The sequence below is a fragment of the Nelumbo lutea genome, chromosome 8 (genome assembly GCF_056320005.1).
Source record: "Nelumbo lutea isolate HS-2025 chromosome 8, American lotus-T2T, whole genome shotgun sequence".
Classification (NCBI taxonomy): Eukaryota; Viridiplantae; Streptophyta; class Magnoliopsida; order Proteales; family Nelumbonaceae; genus Nelumbo; species Nelumbo lutea.
In genome coordinates this window covers 30191395-30209315 of record NC_142691.1, presented here as the reverse complement: position 1 = coordinate 30209315, position 17921 = coordinate 30191395, and the positions used below count along the sequence as shown (strand labels likewise).

The window sequence follows — 17921 nt, the reverse complement described above, 5'->3', positions numbered from 1 at the left end:
AGGTCAGAGGTTTGACAAAATTTTCACAAAAATGGATAAGCAGGCTTTAACTCCTCCAAAAGAAGTGGGCAGATTGGAAAGTCAAAAATGTGAAGACCAAGTTAATGGGCTGGCTTATTTAAAGGCCTATGCCCAGGTGGCAGCTAAAGGCCCCAAAAACAGACTTTTAAGCACTTTAGGGGGTCTTTCCTCAAAAGGAAAACAATTTGAATTTAATCTAGTTGTAGAAAAGACAAGGGAGTCTCCAATTAAGGGCGAACCAGTGGGTCAAACCAGGGGGCCCATATTAGCACTCATAAGCCTATAGAATTGTGTGGGCCCATTTTTTTAGAAGGAAATGACCCAATTAATTTGATTCCACTTGTCCCATCTGTCAAATTGGCAAATGGGCCAAGTCTAGAAGGCCCACCAGCCTCAGAGGCACATGATCACTTAAGTAGTCACATGCCAAAGGGCCTCCTTTCGATAGACACTAGCTGTGGCCTATTTTCTTCCTCAAGCCCTGCGAATCAAGTTTCAGCCACAACCCAGAATGGGAGCTCTTTATAGTGGATCCATTCAAGAAGCTATAGAATCTCTCATCTGACCGTAGCAATCCCCGAAGTGTTAGACGCAGTCAGTTAGAAATGGAGGAGGAATTTTCTTCAGTCTAACACAAACGACACAGTCAGCCTTGGTAGTGTGGATCTGCAGTTGTCAAGGTCGATCTTAGAGGATAAAAGCTTTCACACAGACTTGCTTTTCTTAGAAGATGATGCCTTGGGCCCATCAGAAGATGTCTAGGTGGAAGTTTTGCAAACTCTCAGGTCACCAAAATTGGTGGTAAATCCAACAAAGCCTACAAAGGAAACACATGGGATACTTAACCCAGAGCCTATTCCCTTTTCAACAAGCAATACACTCTCTTCATCGAATTAGAGGACCATGAATCTTTCTGTTCACAGAACATAGATTCAGTGGTTGGGGGACAAAATGCTAAGGTGGATTTGGATGTTACAGTTAACACAGTTTTAATAGAACCAAATACACTTCCACTTTTTCCTCAGACACAAGGTTTGGCAGCAGCCCCTGATTACCTTTCTGGGACATTAGAACCTTCGCCCTCACCCCATACTGGTATAGGTATGTCCGTTCATTTGGTTTTTGGTACTGATGTGGGTTCTTTGCTTGAAACAGGTGTCTCAACTTCTCAACTGGAAAGAACAACTTTTAGAGGGGAAGGTGTGGGCATAGCTAATGGTTGTGTTGAAAAGGAGAGAGAGCTTTAGTTAAGAAAAAAGCAAGAGGAGGAGTTAGAGAGAATCTGGAATATAATGTGTTCTTCTTGAGAAATACACGCAAAGGGAGGGGTTGGGTGTGGTTTCTGAGAATGTTAACAAAAACTGTGAAAAGGAGAGGGGAGAGCTACTCTTGAAAAAATTGTAGGAGGAAGAATTAGAGAGGATATGGGGGAAAATTTGTGAACTATTGGAGGAGTATAAGATCACAGAGGATTATTTGGAGGAAAACTGTCCAAGCACCTGGGGAGTGGGAAATAATAGAAAGAAAAAGAAAAGAACTGAGGTAGAGAGGTTGATTTCAGATATAGAAGGGGACATTGAGTTTAGTGGGAAGAAGAAAGACTCCCAAGTAGGAATCTTTAACCTTAGTTGGGCTCCAAAATTTTGTTTCCCATGAAAATCATCAGTTGGAATGTGAGGGGCTTAGGGAGTGCAAGGAAAAGAAGGTTAATTAAAGACTTGCTCGGAAGGATCAAGCCTGATATAGCGATGCTACAGGATACCAAATTAGTCGAATTTGACAAAAGATGGGCCAGAAGTGTGTGGAAGTCAAGAGGAATAAGTTGGGCCTTTGCACCCTCTTGGGGGGCTTCAGGGGGTATTGTCACATTGTGGAGAAAGGATGCTGTACAGGCAAAGGAGTTAATAGGAAACTTTTCAGCGTCTGTAAAGTTCAAGTCGGTGAACAATGGTTTCATTTGGGTGTTGACCAATGTGTATGGCCCTAATATTTATAGAGAGAGGAATGAATTTTAGGAAGAGTTATATGGAATCCAAGGGCTATGGGAGGGTCCTTGGTGTTTGGGTGGCGATTTGAATGTATTATGCTATGTTTATTAGACAAATAACCCCCAACAGCTCATTACAACTAGTATGAGAAAGTTTAATGATTTTATTAATTATAATGAGCTTAAGGAGCTTCCTCTTGTGCAGGGCCTTTTTACTTGGTCCAACTTCCAAGAAAGCCCAACTTGCTCGAAGCTTGATAGATTCCTTTTTGACGAAAGTTGGGAAAATCATTGGAGAGACTTGCTATCAAAGCTCTACCTAGAGTTACCTCCGACCATTGTCCCATTGAGCTAGGACAAGAACCTTTTGGGATTGGACCCAAACCCTAGATTCGAAAATATGTGGCTGACACACGCAGATTTTGTAAAAAAGATTGAGGAATGGTGGAATCAAGATATGAGGGGAGTGAAGTGGAAAGGGGTAAGGTTTCATAAGAAGTTGAAAAGCTTGAGGGGGAACTTAAGAGAATGGAATAGGGACCTTTTTGGGAGAATAGAGGAACAAAAATCCAATTTGATGACCCAAATAGAGGACTTGGATGAGAAGGAATCTCAACGAACCATGAATACTAAAGAAAGAGAATTAAGGTGGAGGTTGAAAAAGGAATTAGAGGAGGTTCTTTTGCGAGAAGAGATATCTTGGAGGTAGAAATCTAGGCATAAATGGATAAAGGGGACAGGAATACCAAATTTTTTCATGAGATGGCCAATGGAAGAAGAAGGAAAAACTTGGTGACTAAATTTGAAGTGGATGGTGTGGAGTTGGACTCCCAAGAGGAAATGACCAATTGTTTTGTAACGCACTACAAATCTATATTAAGGAAACCTCTAGCTAGTCAAGTGGAGTTGGTTGGGTTGGATTAGCCTACACTATCTGAAGAGATGAAATTGTGGTTGGAAAGGAGTTTTGAGGAGGAGGAAATACGACAAGCAGTTTTTTTCAATGGATAAATCTAAGACACCAGGGCCAAATGGCTTTACTATGGCTTTCTTTCAACACTGTTGGAACATAATTAAAGGAGACTTGTTAGAAGTTTTCAAAGAATTTGAGGAACAGTCTATCATTAGCCGTGGAGTAAATGCCACTTTCCTAGCCCTGGTCCCTAAGAAGAAAGAGGCCAAACATCCCAAAGATTTTAGGCCAATCAGCTTGATAACAAGCATTTATAAGATACTGGCAAAGGTCTTATCTTTGAGGATCAAAAAGGCTCTTCCCCCCATCATAAGTCAAGCTCAAGGTGCTTTTGTCCATGGTAGACAAATAGTTGACCAAATTTTAATAGCAAATGAAAGTGTGGAAGAGACGAGAAGATTGGGTAGGCAAGGTTCTGTTTGCAAATTGGATCTTGAAAAGTCCTATGATTTAGTGGGCTGGAGTTTTTTGCTAGAGGTGCTCAGAAAGTGTGGTTTTGGGGATAGATGGTGCAAGTGGATAGGTGGTTGTCTGACGTCTTGCCATTACTTAGTTTTAGTAAATGGAGTAGTAAAGTATTTTTTTCCCTTCATGTAGGGGCTTGAGACAAGGTGATCCGTTGTCCCCTTTCCTTTTCACATTGGTTGTTGATGTTTTTAATAGACTTTTGTCAAAAGCAGACAGGGTTGGATTGATAAGAGGATGGAGATTAGGAAGATATCAAGTTTCGGTTTCCCACCTTTAGTTTGCAGATATCATAATCTTTTGTGAGGGATGTGATTTGTTGAGGGCAAGGAATTTAAGAAATCTAATAACCCTCTTTGAGAATGTCTCAAACCTGAAAATAAATCTTGAGAAGAGCTGTGTGGGGGGCTAAATGTGGAGGGAAGGGAGTTGGAGTCTATTGTTGCCTACTTAAAATGCTCTATTTCTACTTGGCCCTTGACCTATCTAGGACTTCCCCTAGGTGCAAATCCAAAGGAAAGTAGGTTTTAGATCCCGGTAGTAGAGAAGTTTGAAAAAAGGCTAGTGACCTGGAAAAAGAACTATATCTCTCTAGAGGGTAGAATACTTGTTAGGGAAGCCAAGAAGATAGAAAAGTTGATGAGGGATTTTTTGTGGGAATCAGGTGCACAAAAAAAGGATCATTTGATTAGATGGGAGGTGGTGAGTCGAAGCAAGGAACAAGGGGGCTTAGGGTTAGGGTACCTAGTAAATAAGAATGAAGCTCTTTTGGGCAAGTGGTTATGGAGGTGGCCTTTGGAAAGAGAAAGATTGTGGCATGAGGTTGTGGTTAGTTTCAATGGCTGTTTTGAATCTGGTTGGGATGCCGGGGTATCTCAACGGGCCACACTCACTACACCTTGGTAGGCGATTTTTGACATCCTCCCAAAATTTCTCAAGTTCCTAAGGTATGATGTCTGCAATGGTAATTCTGTGCTTTTTTTGGAAGGCAACCAACCATTAAAAGACTTCTATCCCTCCCCTTTTTTCTATTTCCCTCTATAAAAAGGAGCCTATTTCGAGTTTTCTTTCTCACCCCATTCTCCCATTATCTCTTGATTGGGATTTTGGGTTTCGTAGAGGGTTGAGGGATGAGGAATCGATTTCTACCTCTAAGCACTTACTTTTACTTGATTCTGTTTGTTTGGACCCTCCTAAACCAGATAGAAGAATTTGGTCTTTGACCTTGAGTGGCTCCTTCTCTTTTTCTTCCTTCTTTAAGTCCCTTTGCTCTACTCCTTCCCCTTTGGGAAGTGTATTATGGTAAAATTAATACTGTGGATAATGTACAAAAGAAGAGACCTTATTCATGCTTGTCCCCCAATTGGTGCATTTTATGTTAAGTGCAAAATGAGGACTGTTATCACCTACTAATTTCTTGCTCTTTTACAGTAAATATTTGGAATTGGGTTTTTATGTTGCTTGGGCACAGGTGGAAAGTAATGTGGAAATGTAATAGGGCAGCCCTCTTATGAACCATTTGGGAGGAAAGAAATGCCAGAATTTTCCAGGAGGAGAGAAGCATTGCTGAAATAAAGGATTGTATACACTGACAAGGGCAATCCTTTGGCTAAAAACTACTGATCTCTTTGCAGATTACTCTAGTGATGACCTTTGAAGGAGTTGGGCAATAGTGGCCTCCACATCATCCAAGAAAAATAGAACACAAGCAAGTTGGTTACCCCCTCCGGAAGGAGTTGTGAAGCTGAACTACGATGGGATCAGTCAAGGCAATCCAGGACCTTCGGGTATAGGAGGGATCTTTAGGAATAAGGATGGCAACATTCTGTCCTTATTCTCAGGTCCAATGGGTTATGGAGACTCTACAAGGGCTGAGATATTAGCTGTGGTACAATGACTACAGATTTCCAACCAACTTGGAGTGACTAATTTGATCGTTGAAGGAGATTCTAAGGTGATAGTGGGATGGATATCGGACCCAGAAACTGTTGGTTGGGGATATAGGCACATCATCAAAAATGTCGAATGGCTTACGAGCACCATGTTAATTAGCTTTCAATGGATTAGTAGATTGGCAAATGCTTTGACAGATTCTTTAGCTAAAGAAGGGGCTTCAAGGGATTCTCTGTTTTCGGCTAATTTGTAACTGCAATCTGAAAATAGTTGGGTTTGGAACCACCTTTAAGGGGAGGTAACGCCTTGTGCCTCCTCTTAGGGTGCTTCATGCTTGTACTATTTCTATCTCTATTTAATAAAATACCATTCATTTATCAAAATTTAAAATAACTAAAAATGTAAGTGGTTATAATAGATCAACCAAATAATCTATTACACAAAGATCTAATATTTAACTTCATGCTTGAAATGAGTATTTAGCAATCTCAAAGTGGTAATCATGTTAGGTGGGAAATAGTATTGTTACTCCACATATCTACAATATTATCACCAACTTATGTTATAATAATATCTCTTATACTCCATGTAGTGTTGGTAGTGTTCATTGGGGAGTATGTATGCCATGGAAACTATCTTCATACTCCACATAGTGCTGGTAGTGTTCACTGAGGTATATATTGATTCTAGTAAAGTTTCGTGTTGCTACCCATGGAAAAATATGTCGTGGAAATATTAGGGAAATTAGGGGACATTTTAAACCATTTACAATGAATTGTTCTAAACAAGAAAATAATAATTCATTGGAGAAGAAAATATTATTATGAATTTCAAATTTACTTTGTAAGAAAACTTGGAAGTTTATTAATTATCAAAAAAAAAAACTTGGAAGTTTATTGAACAATACCTATACTTGAGAGCTAAAGTACCAGAAATAGAAATCATTGCCATGGTAGTTTTTCTATTGACAAAGACTATAATATTTTATCAGGATGGAATTTTTTACTTTCTTGCATTTAACGTGATTAAGAGTTGGCATTGTAAGAAATAGTAAAGAAATAAAGTCCTTTATGAGAAAAGCCGTTTCTCTTCCATAGTTGTCAAGGTGCCAAGGCAAAGCTAGGCAACAGGGGAGCACCTTGTTGCCTAGGTGCCTAAATGCCTGCCTAGATGTTGCTTAGGTGATGAATTTTTTAAATTAAAAACCTAAATCCTATTTAACTCCCTAGGATTCATAGCAACCAGCAATCATCTTTCAGTAATAATTACCAATAATCCTCATCAAATAGGTATAAATTTATCAAGACATCGAAAATCAACAAATTTGTGAGAAGAAAAACAAGAAAGAAAGCTCAGATAATATAGGAGCTAAACTCTTGTTTTGTCATAGGAAATGAAAGGAAAGAAAAAACTTAGAAAATAAATAGAAGGGGTGCACCCCTTGTTATTGTCCTAGAAGTGGTAATAGTATTGCAAGAAAAAGATAGTGTCCACTGCCCACCAACTTATGTTTTGATTGAACCCAAACATATAAGAAAATAATAAAAAGAAACTAGTATATGAATTATAAACATACCGTAAACCTATAAAATGAATAATTTAGTATTATAATGTCTATCTTAATATTATAATCTCTCAAAATAGAAAAATGCAAGAATATTATATGTTGCCTTGTATAAAAATAACCGGATGCTTGGGTGAGCCGCCCTCCATGAGTACCTTGTAGCCTAAGCATCGCCTTGACAACTATGTTCTCTTCTTATATCTAAAAGCTTCATCTACTCTTCCTCATACTTCATTAGATTATTCAAGTACTTAATCTTCTTTAATAGTTTTGGAGTGTGCATTCCTGCACTACATATTAACAATAATATTTATAGAAAACAACAACCAATACAAATAAATGAAGTCATGAAAGCAAACTGAACCTGCACTTAAGGTTGGATACATGTTTTTAGTGCTGTCAATGGGTCAGTGTAGACCTAGTGCCAAACCAACAAATAAATGTACAGAACTAATTCCAAAGAAAACCCTATAAAATTAAATTAAAATTTTCATTTATTCAAAAAAAAGTTGTTAATTTTTATGGCCAAGCCCAGTGATTTAAAAGGTGTGCCTCAGGCGCACCTAGGCACACAGACGAGGCGCATTTTAGGGTATGTGCCTCGCCTAGGTCCTAGGCACAGCCCTTTCAAAAGGCGCACGCCTAGTGTGCTTGGTGCGCCTTGAGCCTCAGCCCAGGCGTGCGCCTTTTGAAAAATTGTCTCTTTTTTGCTTTGTTTGAACATAGCGGTTGGGTCAGGGGCTCCAACTCCGTGCCATGCCCCTCGAGACAAGTGCAAACAAGTCCATGTTAGGTGTTAAATTCTTAGTTCTCACACAAAAAATAATGAATTTATAACTTTAATTGCCTTTTAAGAAGATATTTTATTGCAATGAATGAATGAACAACATTAGAACTAAGAATTTAACACCTAACATGGACTTGTTTGGGCTTGCCTCAAGGGGCGTGGCACAAAGGCAGCTCGTAGAATCAGAAATGTAATATGTTTTACATTACATTAGCTACTTGAAATAATGCAATTGAGTTAACAAAAGAGATTAGAGGTTTTACATGCTTGAAAATGTTTTATATGTTTGATTTTATTTTTAAATTCTCATTTGAATATGCTTTACATCTTATGTTTATGTATTTTAATTTTAGATAATAGGTTTTTTAAAACATTAGTTTTAAATTTTAAGTTTATATTTTTTATTAATATTATGCTTAATATTTTTTTATTTTTTTTGAATTTTTTGACATTTTTTTATTTTTTAGCTTTTTTTATTTTTTTTTTGCACCTTGCTTCAAAAAGGCACCTGCCTCGCCTTACACCTTGTGCCTCAGGCGCAAATTGACCTCTGCACCTTTTTTGCGCCTTGCGCTTTTAAAACACTGGCCAAGCTCAGATGCACGGCTTGGATGCTCAACCTGAGCTCAGGTAGTCTAGAAGGCCATTGTTACTCTGTAAAAACTTGGCTTAAGCAAACCCATGATCATTCCTAGTCAACAATAAGGACTTCCAAGTCTAACCCAATAAAAAAGGCCATTACCCTCGAGAGCGCATTGTAAAAAAAAGGAAATTTGGGACCCGATTATTGGTAGAATCAAACTAATATAGATTTGCTGAATCAAAAACCTGCAAAAAAAAAAGAGATGTTTCTTGTGGAAGAAGAGAAAGAGGAGAAGAAATTGAGAAAGAAAGAGAGAGCTTCTTAGATCTGGATGCCTTCTCCATTGCTTTTTATACTTTAACTAAAAGAATGGTACAATTACAATTATGCCCTTATAGGGCAGCTAACACATAAAACTGCATAAAAAGCTAAAAAACACTACTCCAAAAGGTACCAATAAGAGTGTTGTGGTCCCCATTTTCTATCTAGACCAATAATAAACAAAAGCAACTAATAAATCTCCACAAATCTGCATAAAAACCTCAACACTTCTCCTCAAGTTAGGAGTAAATGTCACATATTCCCAACTTGCGTAGGTCATGTTTGAGGTTGTTCTTTGCAACCCCTTTGGTGAAATTATCAACGGTTAGACATAAGACATGTACACTTCTCTAGTTGTCTCCCTTTCTTTTATGAAGTGTCTATCAACCTCAATGTGCATTGTCCTATCATGCTAAGCTGGGTTGTGGGTAATATTAATCGCAACTTGGTTGTCACAATATAACATCATGGGCTCCTTTGCATCTATCCCAATCTCATTTAACAAGGATCTAATCCAAAGTAATTTTGAAACACCATGGGCCATAGATCTAAATTATGCCTCTACACTCAACCTAGTCACCACTGATTGTTTTTTATTCTTCCATGAAACCCAATTTCCTCTCACAAAGATACATAGCCCTAATGTGGATCTCCTGCCATCTAGACAACCTGCCCAATTTGCATTTGTATAGGACTCCAGTTTCAAATTCCCATGATCTAAGAATAGAATCCCTCTGATAGGATGCTTTTTAGGTATGCAAGTATCCTGTCATTTACTACCAGTGCTAATCCCAAGGAGCATGCATATATTGACTTACAACACTAACAACATAGGAATGTCTGGGCGTATCATACATAAATATAGTAGCTGGCCTGTCATAAATCGAGGGGTTGTGATTTGCTATTTTTGTGGAGGTGGCTCCTACTGAAGATTCATGACCCCATTGTCTCTCCTTTTGCAGATTTGCACGACATAGTTCAAGTCTTCAGTGCATCAGTTAGAAGTAGGCAGTATAGTGTAGCACCTGCTTGAGCTTCCCATGTGCATATATTATTTGGACTCAAATGTATATGCCCAGGTTTTACAACGGAATGTATCCAAGAAGATGCAGAATATTACTTACAACAAAATTATGGACTGGAATGAGGAAATTGATGGAGAAAGATCTTCATGTTTTTGGAGTTAGAACACAAACGTGAGCCTTCGCTTGTTGGGTCGGCAGCTGAGGCGAGCCAGAACAATTAATTGAGTACAGTGGTCTCACTGCAGAAAATTTACTAATCCAGGAAGAAGTGGGTTTCCAATGAACCAGGTAATGCATAGTCCAATCCAAGATCCTAACCCTTCACTGGATATGTACCAAATTGTCCTTCACTCTGGATTCATCCCAATCTCCACCATACTGTCAAGCAAGATTTTAAATATTGATGCATTCGATATGCATGAACATACGTATGAGGTGTTTCGGGTGACAAAACCTTATTTTTCTTTTTTTTTTTTCTTATATTTTCACAGGGAGGCCATTCTTATGTTATTTAACTAAACAAAAGAGTTTTTAAAAAGTACCTCTATATAGGGTTATATTGTGCAAAGTATACGATACGTATTGTATCAAAATTTTGAACCTTGCTATTATCAAGCACATTTAGGAGCTGACCCCCTTGGAGCACCTTGTTCAAAGCTCACTCTTTTGTCTTATTCAAATTGGCATCTTGTATAAGCACACATTACTCAAGACATCTAGGACTACTAGGTGTATAATCCTTTTTTTGATCCATGGATAGCCAACAAAAAAAAATTCTATCTCCACTGAAACCTTTTGCTGCTGTAAGATGTGCTACTTTATTGCCTTATGGTTCACCCAGGACAGCTTTACAGTTTATACTTAACCCTTGCATAGCTTGATCGCATCTTGAGCAAAGAAGCAAGTCTCTTTAAAGCAATAGATGAAGCTCCCTTTGATGACAAGTCAATAGCTTGCTTGCAATCTCCTAAAATTCTCTTTGAGCAACCTTGCAACAGATGAAGCCTCTAAAACTCTGAAAGATGGTTGCCATGGAAATCTGAGTGGCATCAGTCGGCATTTTTTTGTTTTGGGTTGATAAGATTAGCTTGTCAAGGACTTGATAGGAGTCTTACAGACCCAATTAACATACACAACGCCCCCACGATGGTTGTGGGAATTGATTCTGTATCAATGCAGGAGTGAACCAATTAACATACCCAACGCCCCCACGATGGTTGGAACCTTTTGTTTGTTTTTCTGTTCTGTCTAATTTAAATTTCTTTAGTTTATAAAAAAAAAAGGAAAAAGAAAAAAGGCAGAGACAAATGTATGGGGACTCTAACCAGTTCATCAATTCAACCAGGGACACTGGCCCACACAAGATAAACATCACTATTTCATTAGAGACATTGGGGAACAATAGGTGCAAAAATATGTCATATGGTGAGAGATTTCTTTCAGAAAGAAAAACTCTCCCAAGAGAACTTAAATGACCAATAAGTTTGTGTAAAGTGGTATAAGAATGCATAATAAGCTAGACAAGCTGATTGCCCCTAATCAAGCTGCATTTGTGAGGGATAGATAAAGAATTAGCAACATTATCTTAGCTAGAGAAATAATAAGAAAAATAAGAAATCAGGAGGGGTAAAGGGTGTATTGCCATTAAGGTGGACATGTCCAATGAATATAACAGATCGAATAGTCCAATCTTGTAATTCAAGTTATGAAAGGGATGGGTTTCTGGAGAAGTTTTCTGAATTACAGAATTAGTCAAAACCTGCACATCCTCTCCTACTTTTCCTATAAATTAAATGGTACTCAAAAAAGAAAAAAAAAAAACAAACTACATCACTAAGGAAAATGAATGAAATATTAAAGTTGGTCAAATGAAAGTTGGACATGTGAACAGGTGCATTCACTATGATGAAATCGACTTTCGGCAAAAAGGTTTCCACGACATTTATCCCACTCGTGAAACATGCAAATGTGTATGGAGGGGTGGATTCGAGCTCGGCTCGAGTCAAAAATTCATAAGCTCGAGCTCGATTTTAAGAAAAAATATTTTATAAAAATAAAAAGTTATATATAAAAATATTTTTTATTTGATATTTAAAAAATTAAGAATTATAATATTTTTATTATATATATTAAATATATATATATATATATATATATATATATTTATATTCGAGCTGGCTAGCAAGCCTCACGGGCCGAGCTCTAGTAGCCTCGAGCTTGGCTCGTTTAACAATTGAGACAGTGAATTGGGCTCGAGCTCAGTTGAAACCAAGTCGAGCCGAGCTCAAACAGTTCGTGAAAAGCTCAGCTCGTTGCCACCCCTATGTGTATGTAAGAGTTGTCTACTCAACAAATTGCAATATTTTTAAGGGATAAGTAGACTGCACTCCACCTCAGAAATCTGAAATTACAACTCCCTCCTAATCTACTAGTAGGCCCCCCTATAAACCGCATTCTGCCCATAGATTTGGCATCGATCCACAGTCATGATTCATCACATCTGTATGGTGAAGCTAAGGTTTTTAGGGTGGATTGAACAGTAAAAACCCATTTTTTAATGCTTTATACCACGCTTCATTTCGGAAATGTCGCCAAAAACATAACATTCGGCAACTTCAGGTAATATTGTAGAAAATTAGACATTTAGTGGATATTTTCTAAACATCACAACAAACATCAAACATAACCTAGTATTAGGGGTGCTCACGGTTTGGTTAATTGAACCATGGGCCTTTTCTTGTAACCGAACCGGTGCTACCGGATTTTGGAAATTCGGTAACCGGAACCAATCGGTTGACCGGTTCGGCTAACCATCGGTTTGGTTTGTCGATTTTTCAATTTTTTATTTTTTACAATATATATTATATAAATATATAATAAAAATTATAAATATATATAAAATATTATATTTTAAATAATAAATAATATATCATATATTATAAATATATATATAATGCATATTTATTAACTTATAATATATAAAAGTATTAAATATATATAATATAATATAACATACATAAGTATATATAAAATATATAGAAATATATGTATACTGGTTGTTTCAGTTAACCAGCAGTTTTCTATATTGGTTAACTAAAACCGAACCGACTGAGTCGGTTAATCAATTTTTTAATTCGATTTTAATCGATTTTTCAGTATATTCATTTTTTCGATTTTTTCTCACCCCTAGCCACTATTTGGCAACATTATAAAATATATACATCACAAAAAAGTTTATTCATGTTAGCAAACATCGCCAAAGATCTTTGATAACAAGTACACTTTTTCGCGACATTTCATTAAACATTACAAAAAGTACTTTCGGTGACATTTGCTTAACATCACTAAAAAAAATTATTTTAGTAACGTTTTGTAAACGTCCCCAAATGTTTTGATGAATGACCACCCCCTACTGGGATTTTTCTTGTGACCCAATTCAAATCACATCTTTACACCTACTTTCAAGAAAATTCCCTCATCCATTCATTACACATCCATAACTATCCAATACAAAACATGATACCATTCAAATAAAAATTGAAATTCAATATTTAACTGAAATGACATATGTTTACAATTAATTGTTCAATATATAAAGGAAAAGAAGTACAGAAAAGTACAGACTGGTCCACTGCAGAATTTTGATTTTCATTGCGGATCTACAACATTTCAAAATATCAATTACCCCCACCCTATGAATTCCGGGCTTAACCATCATTATCATATATGCCTTTTTTTTTTTTTTCAAATCATGGTATCAGCATTCTCTCTCTCTATCACTCTCATAAAAATACATAGGCACACAACCAAGATGAGAGGATATGTATCAGATCAGTTGGAGAGTGCCCATATCATATTTGCAAACTTAATCTAGAAATGTGCTAAGTTCTCATGGGACAACTCTAGCGAGCATCTCTTGGCTTGTTTCTAGGGATATATTGAGTCAATTCCCTTTTTCTTGTCCTTAATCTCATAGGTTGAATTCCCCATGTTTCCCACAAATACAACTCATGAATCTTTGAGAAACTTTAAATATAGAGAAGGGTAATCAAACATCATTCGTTCATGAATTCAATATTCAACATAATCTAATCGAATTCGGATAATTTGAATATCTAATCGTTCGAATTCGGATGTCCTATTCATACCGAATAGTTAATGGATTCGAATTTGGATATGTCCTTATTCGATTCGATAAATATCCAAATTCAACCGATTATTTAATTCTTATATATAATAGAAAATATTTTATATAATTTATATATATAATAATTAAGTTGTGTAAATAATTTATATATCTTATATCAATAAAATATATTTTATATATTTATTAATTATCTAAAATTATTAATTAATCGAATTCGAATCGAATCAAATATTCAAATACTTAATCGGATTCGAATTCGGATAATAGTTTTTAATATCCGTCAGATATCAAATCGAATTTGGATATCGGATTTTCTAATCGAATTCGAATTTGGATATTGCGTAATTTGATTTGAATTCAATCCGTTTACACCCCTACGAACAAATCTACCAGTCTAGTTTCTTTGGCTTAGATAAGTTTCCCTTGCTTGCTTTACTCCACTTGTGCTCTAGGCATTTTCATTGGGCAATTCATGAAAGTTGGAAAACATAATCTCATAATCATTCAACTGTGAATCAGATATGCCAAGTCGGGCTGCTTGGCTGAAACAAGCATGGTTTTTAAAACTAACCTGGTGACCGAACTAGTCAGTGGTCTGGTTACTGGGTCGAACATCCGATCATTCAAACCAAACGCTCGGCCCGTTTTGACAAAAAAATCAAAAAGATAAAAAACAGTCAAAACCATTCAAATGGTTAACCACCCAGTTCAGTGATTCGCTGACCAAAATCAACAGTTCTGGGGAGAAATCTGGTTTTTGGGGAAAATGGGATCAATTACCTGACCGATTCCCGATTTTTCCAGTTCGACCGTCCAATCTGGTCCAGTTTTGAAAACTAGGGAAACAAGCCTTCTCTTGCTTATCCTATGGAGGTGTATGGCTGATTTTATCTCCCCTTATGCCCTTGATTTTATTGGGCAATTCACAGTTTTCTCCATTTCTCTAGATGAAGTTTCATAGAACATAATCATGAACATACAATTTTAAAACATAATGACAGAAAGTATTATCATGCCATTTTTATAAATTCCAACTAAATGAGAAAACATTTTCGGCTTGAATCAAGCATCCTTTCATGCTTGTTTTTAGCGGCGTGCCATATTTGAAACCCCTAAGATAAATGCCTTTTAGTATGTGTAATAGTAATAGTTAACTTTCCCATTCTAGCAATATATATAGATTATTCAAGAATTATAAACAAGCAAGCACATTATAAGTAGTTAAAACCAATGTTCTAAAAACTGATCTGGAGGTTGAACCATTTTTGCCTCTGGGTCGTGGATCATTGGTTCGATCATCAGGCTCAAATGGGTCAACCATATCATCTCAGCAATACCTAAAGTTATATATATATATATATATATAGTATGCATAAACATGTGTATTTTATCAATAAATAATGTATAATTATGTGTTATGTTATATATGTACTATTTTATATTTAATTTATGTTTTTTTTGTTCAGTTTTTAGTTTTTTATTTGTAAAAATATTTAAAAATGCACTTTGAGGCCGAAAAGGGGGTTTTTTGGTGAAAATAGCGGGCAAGGTGCCTATGGCTCCTTGAGACAAGCTCGAAAAATTATCCAAAATAAAAAAATCACCTCAATTGAATTTCAGAGTGCAAAGCTATATAGCCTCTCGAAGTTTGCATACACATTTAGCATGCATCCTATAACCTGGTCACCGGGTCAAAAGGTCAATGATCCAACCGTCCTCTAGGTTTTATTAAAACTAGATCCAAAATCTTAATCGAATAACGATTCGAATGATTCAACCAACCAGGTCAACATCAGGTTGAAAATGTTGGATAAAACAAAGTAATTTAATATACAAGCCACTCACATTTTTGTCAGCAATTTTACTATCCAAGCCACTCACTCCCAAATTACACTCCTACAAACAAACAAGGGGTAACGCAGCTCCAAAGGTCTACTTAGGAAGAGATAAAGAGAATCCTGGTTGATACCCACTATTGATTAACAAATTCTGTTTTTCTTTATTTGAGAATTTTAGTAAACAGCCAGTTCTAAGCTCCAACCCGATAAGTAAATGTGGGTCTTATCCGATTGTTAAAATCGATGTTCTTATTCTTAATATTGCACCCCAAAATAACCGGAATAGATGCCAGAATCGGGTTTGGACTTTTGGAATCCATTGGCAGCCCTAATGTTGAGTTGAGAATGCTTTAATGCATGGTTTTAAAACTGTTGTTGATTCGAGTTACCCATGAATCAGTTACGTACCATCCAGTTTGGTTTTGCATTTGACCTGCAATTTTTCAAAAAATCGTTAACTTAGTCAGTGAACCGTTAATCCAAATGGTTGAATTGCTAAAGTATTCAACTCAGGCAACTATTTTTCAGGTATTTTTTGTTTTAATTAATTTTATATTTTAAATTTTAAAAACGTTAAGAGCTGATTGTTTGGGCTTAATGGTCAAACTGTTCAACCCGAAAACCATTGGACAAAGCAGCTCTGGTTTCGGGCTCAGTTTCTAAACCTACAGAATGCCTTTGAAAATGCTATTGGCAACGACCAAGGCTGGGTTTTATATGTAGGTGTTTGGGATTGATGTTGTTTTATTAGAAAATAGTGCCACATCAGCACCACATTATAAATTCATTTTCTGAGAATTGCTTATTATTTGGTAAGTCGTTTTCTCAAAAAACATTTTTTCAAACCACATCTTGGAAATCGGGAAAGGTGTGGTCCGAGAAAATGCCTTTTTTTGGTTTTTTTTTCTGTTATTGCTAGCAAGGAATTGCTGATGTGGTGTTGAAAAACGCTTATATGGCAGAAACAGCAATTGTACCTGATGGTGTGTGATTTGGATGCTCTTAGCTGAAGGGCAGTTCGGACGTTGGTTTGCTTTGTTGGCTGGTCGAACTACAGAAAAAGGAATGTTCAAAGGACTTAGGGTGGCTTACCCGGTGTGGGTGCTCCGATGCTTAAGTTGATACTCTGGTATGCAAGCTGAAAGTTTGTGTGCTAGAAGGCTAATGAGCAAATAATCGTGCGTGCCTTGGCCCCATACTACAAGGAATCCATTCCGCACCAGGAGGTGGACTCCATGTGAGCTGATAAGACTTATCAAGTCCGTCCGATCTAGACGGGATGAGGATGAGGCTTGCAGACATGCGGCGTGATTCTGGAGAGGTCGGAGACAGCTGGCTAGCTTCTAGAAGTTGGCTATGTGTCACCTCGGCAGGTCGGGCCATCACGAGCTACTCAGACCTTGGTCTTGGCTGAGGTACCTAAGGTACCCGAGCTGACCTGACTCACTAAGGTGGCAGGGAATGCCGAGTGAGTATCAAATGAAAATTTACACCTCATCAGTATCAACAGGTTGTTTCCACGTATTCAGATGTGAATAGATCAAGCCAAATTACCCTTCATCAGTATCAAATGAAAACTTTAAGAAAACATTTTCTGAAAAAACAACATACTTATACAATACTGTTTTCCTAAAAAAACACCTCTTAAGAAACAGCATTCATCCCCAACCCCGAACAAATATTACCCGGCAGGATGGAAGTCCCAGCCCCATCCCCGCAAGGAACGGGCATCTGCCCTGCCCCGACCTGCCCCAGAAAGGTTAATTTAAGAGTTAAAGTATAGCATAATTTATGCTATATTATATGACTTATGAAAATAAGTAAAGATGTAAATGATTGAAAACTTTTTTGACAGGTTGCCAAGTATAAAAACTTGACCAAATTGTTTTCTGAGAAAGGATCTATTGGAGCGGGGTGGATAAATACCACCCCCACCCTCTCCCTCACCAGAACAATTTCAGGTTTCTCCAAAAAACTATTTTTAACTTCGGTCAATGGTCAAAAAAACTGTTCTGATTGGGGTGTGGCCCTGACAGAGATAGGTTAGATTGTCGTCTCTAAGGTTATACTTATCTGTAACCGGGCTTAAAAAATAATGAATTTGGACCATAACATTAAATAATAATAATAATAATTTAATTATTTTTAATTAAATAACATATGATACGTGCAAAAAAATTACACAAATCAAAATAAAACTGGACTTGGCTAAGCTTTAGAATAAGACAAGATCCTCATTTATTTGGCTTGGATTTCTTATACTTTTGTAAATGAAAACAAGGCCTTCATTCTTATTCTTAAGCAATGTAGGGTTTGG

At 36.9% G+C, this 17921-nt stretch overlaps 1 protein-coding gene across 3 annotated transcripts in view; it reads left to right on the top strand.

Annotated features, from left to right (window-relative positions):
- The window catches only part of LOC148843667 (UDP-galactose/UDP-glucose transporter 7-like), a 40967-nt gene extending 30688 nt beyond the window's left edge, over window positions 1-10279 (top strand). For all 3 annotated transcript variants that reach the window (XM_088958830.1, XM_088958832.1, XM_088958833.1), the window contains one exon: window positions 9557-10279. In XM_088958830.1, coding sequence (XP_088814956.1) covers window positions 9557-9571 — 15 coding nt within the window. In that variant the 3' untranslated portion in view covers window positions 9572-10279. The remainder of the gene's footprint in view (window positions 1-9556) is intronic.
- Window positions 10280-17921: the final 7642 nt, after the last annotated feature.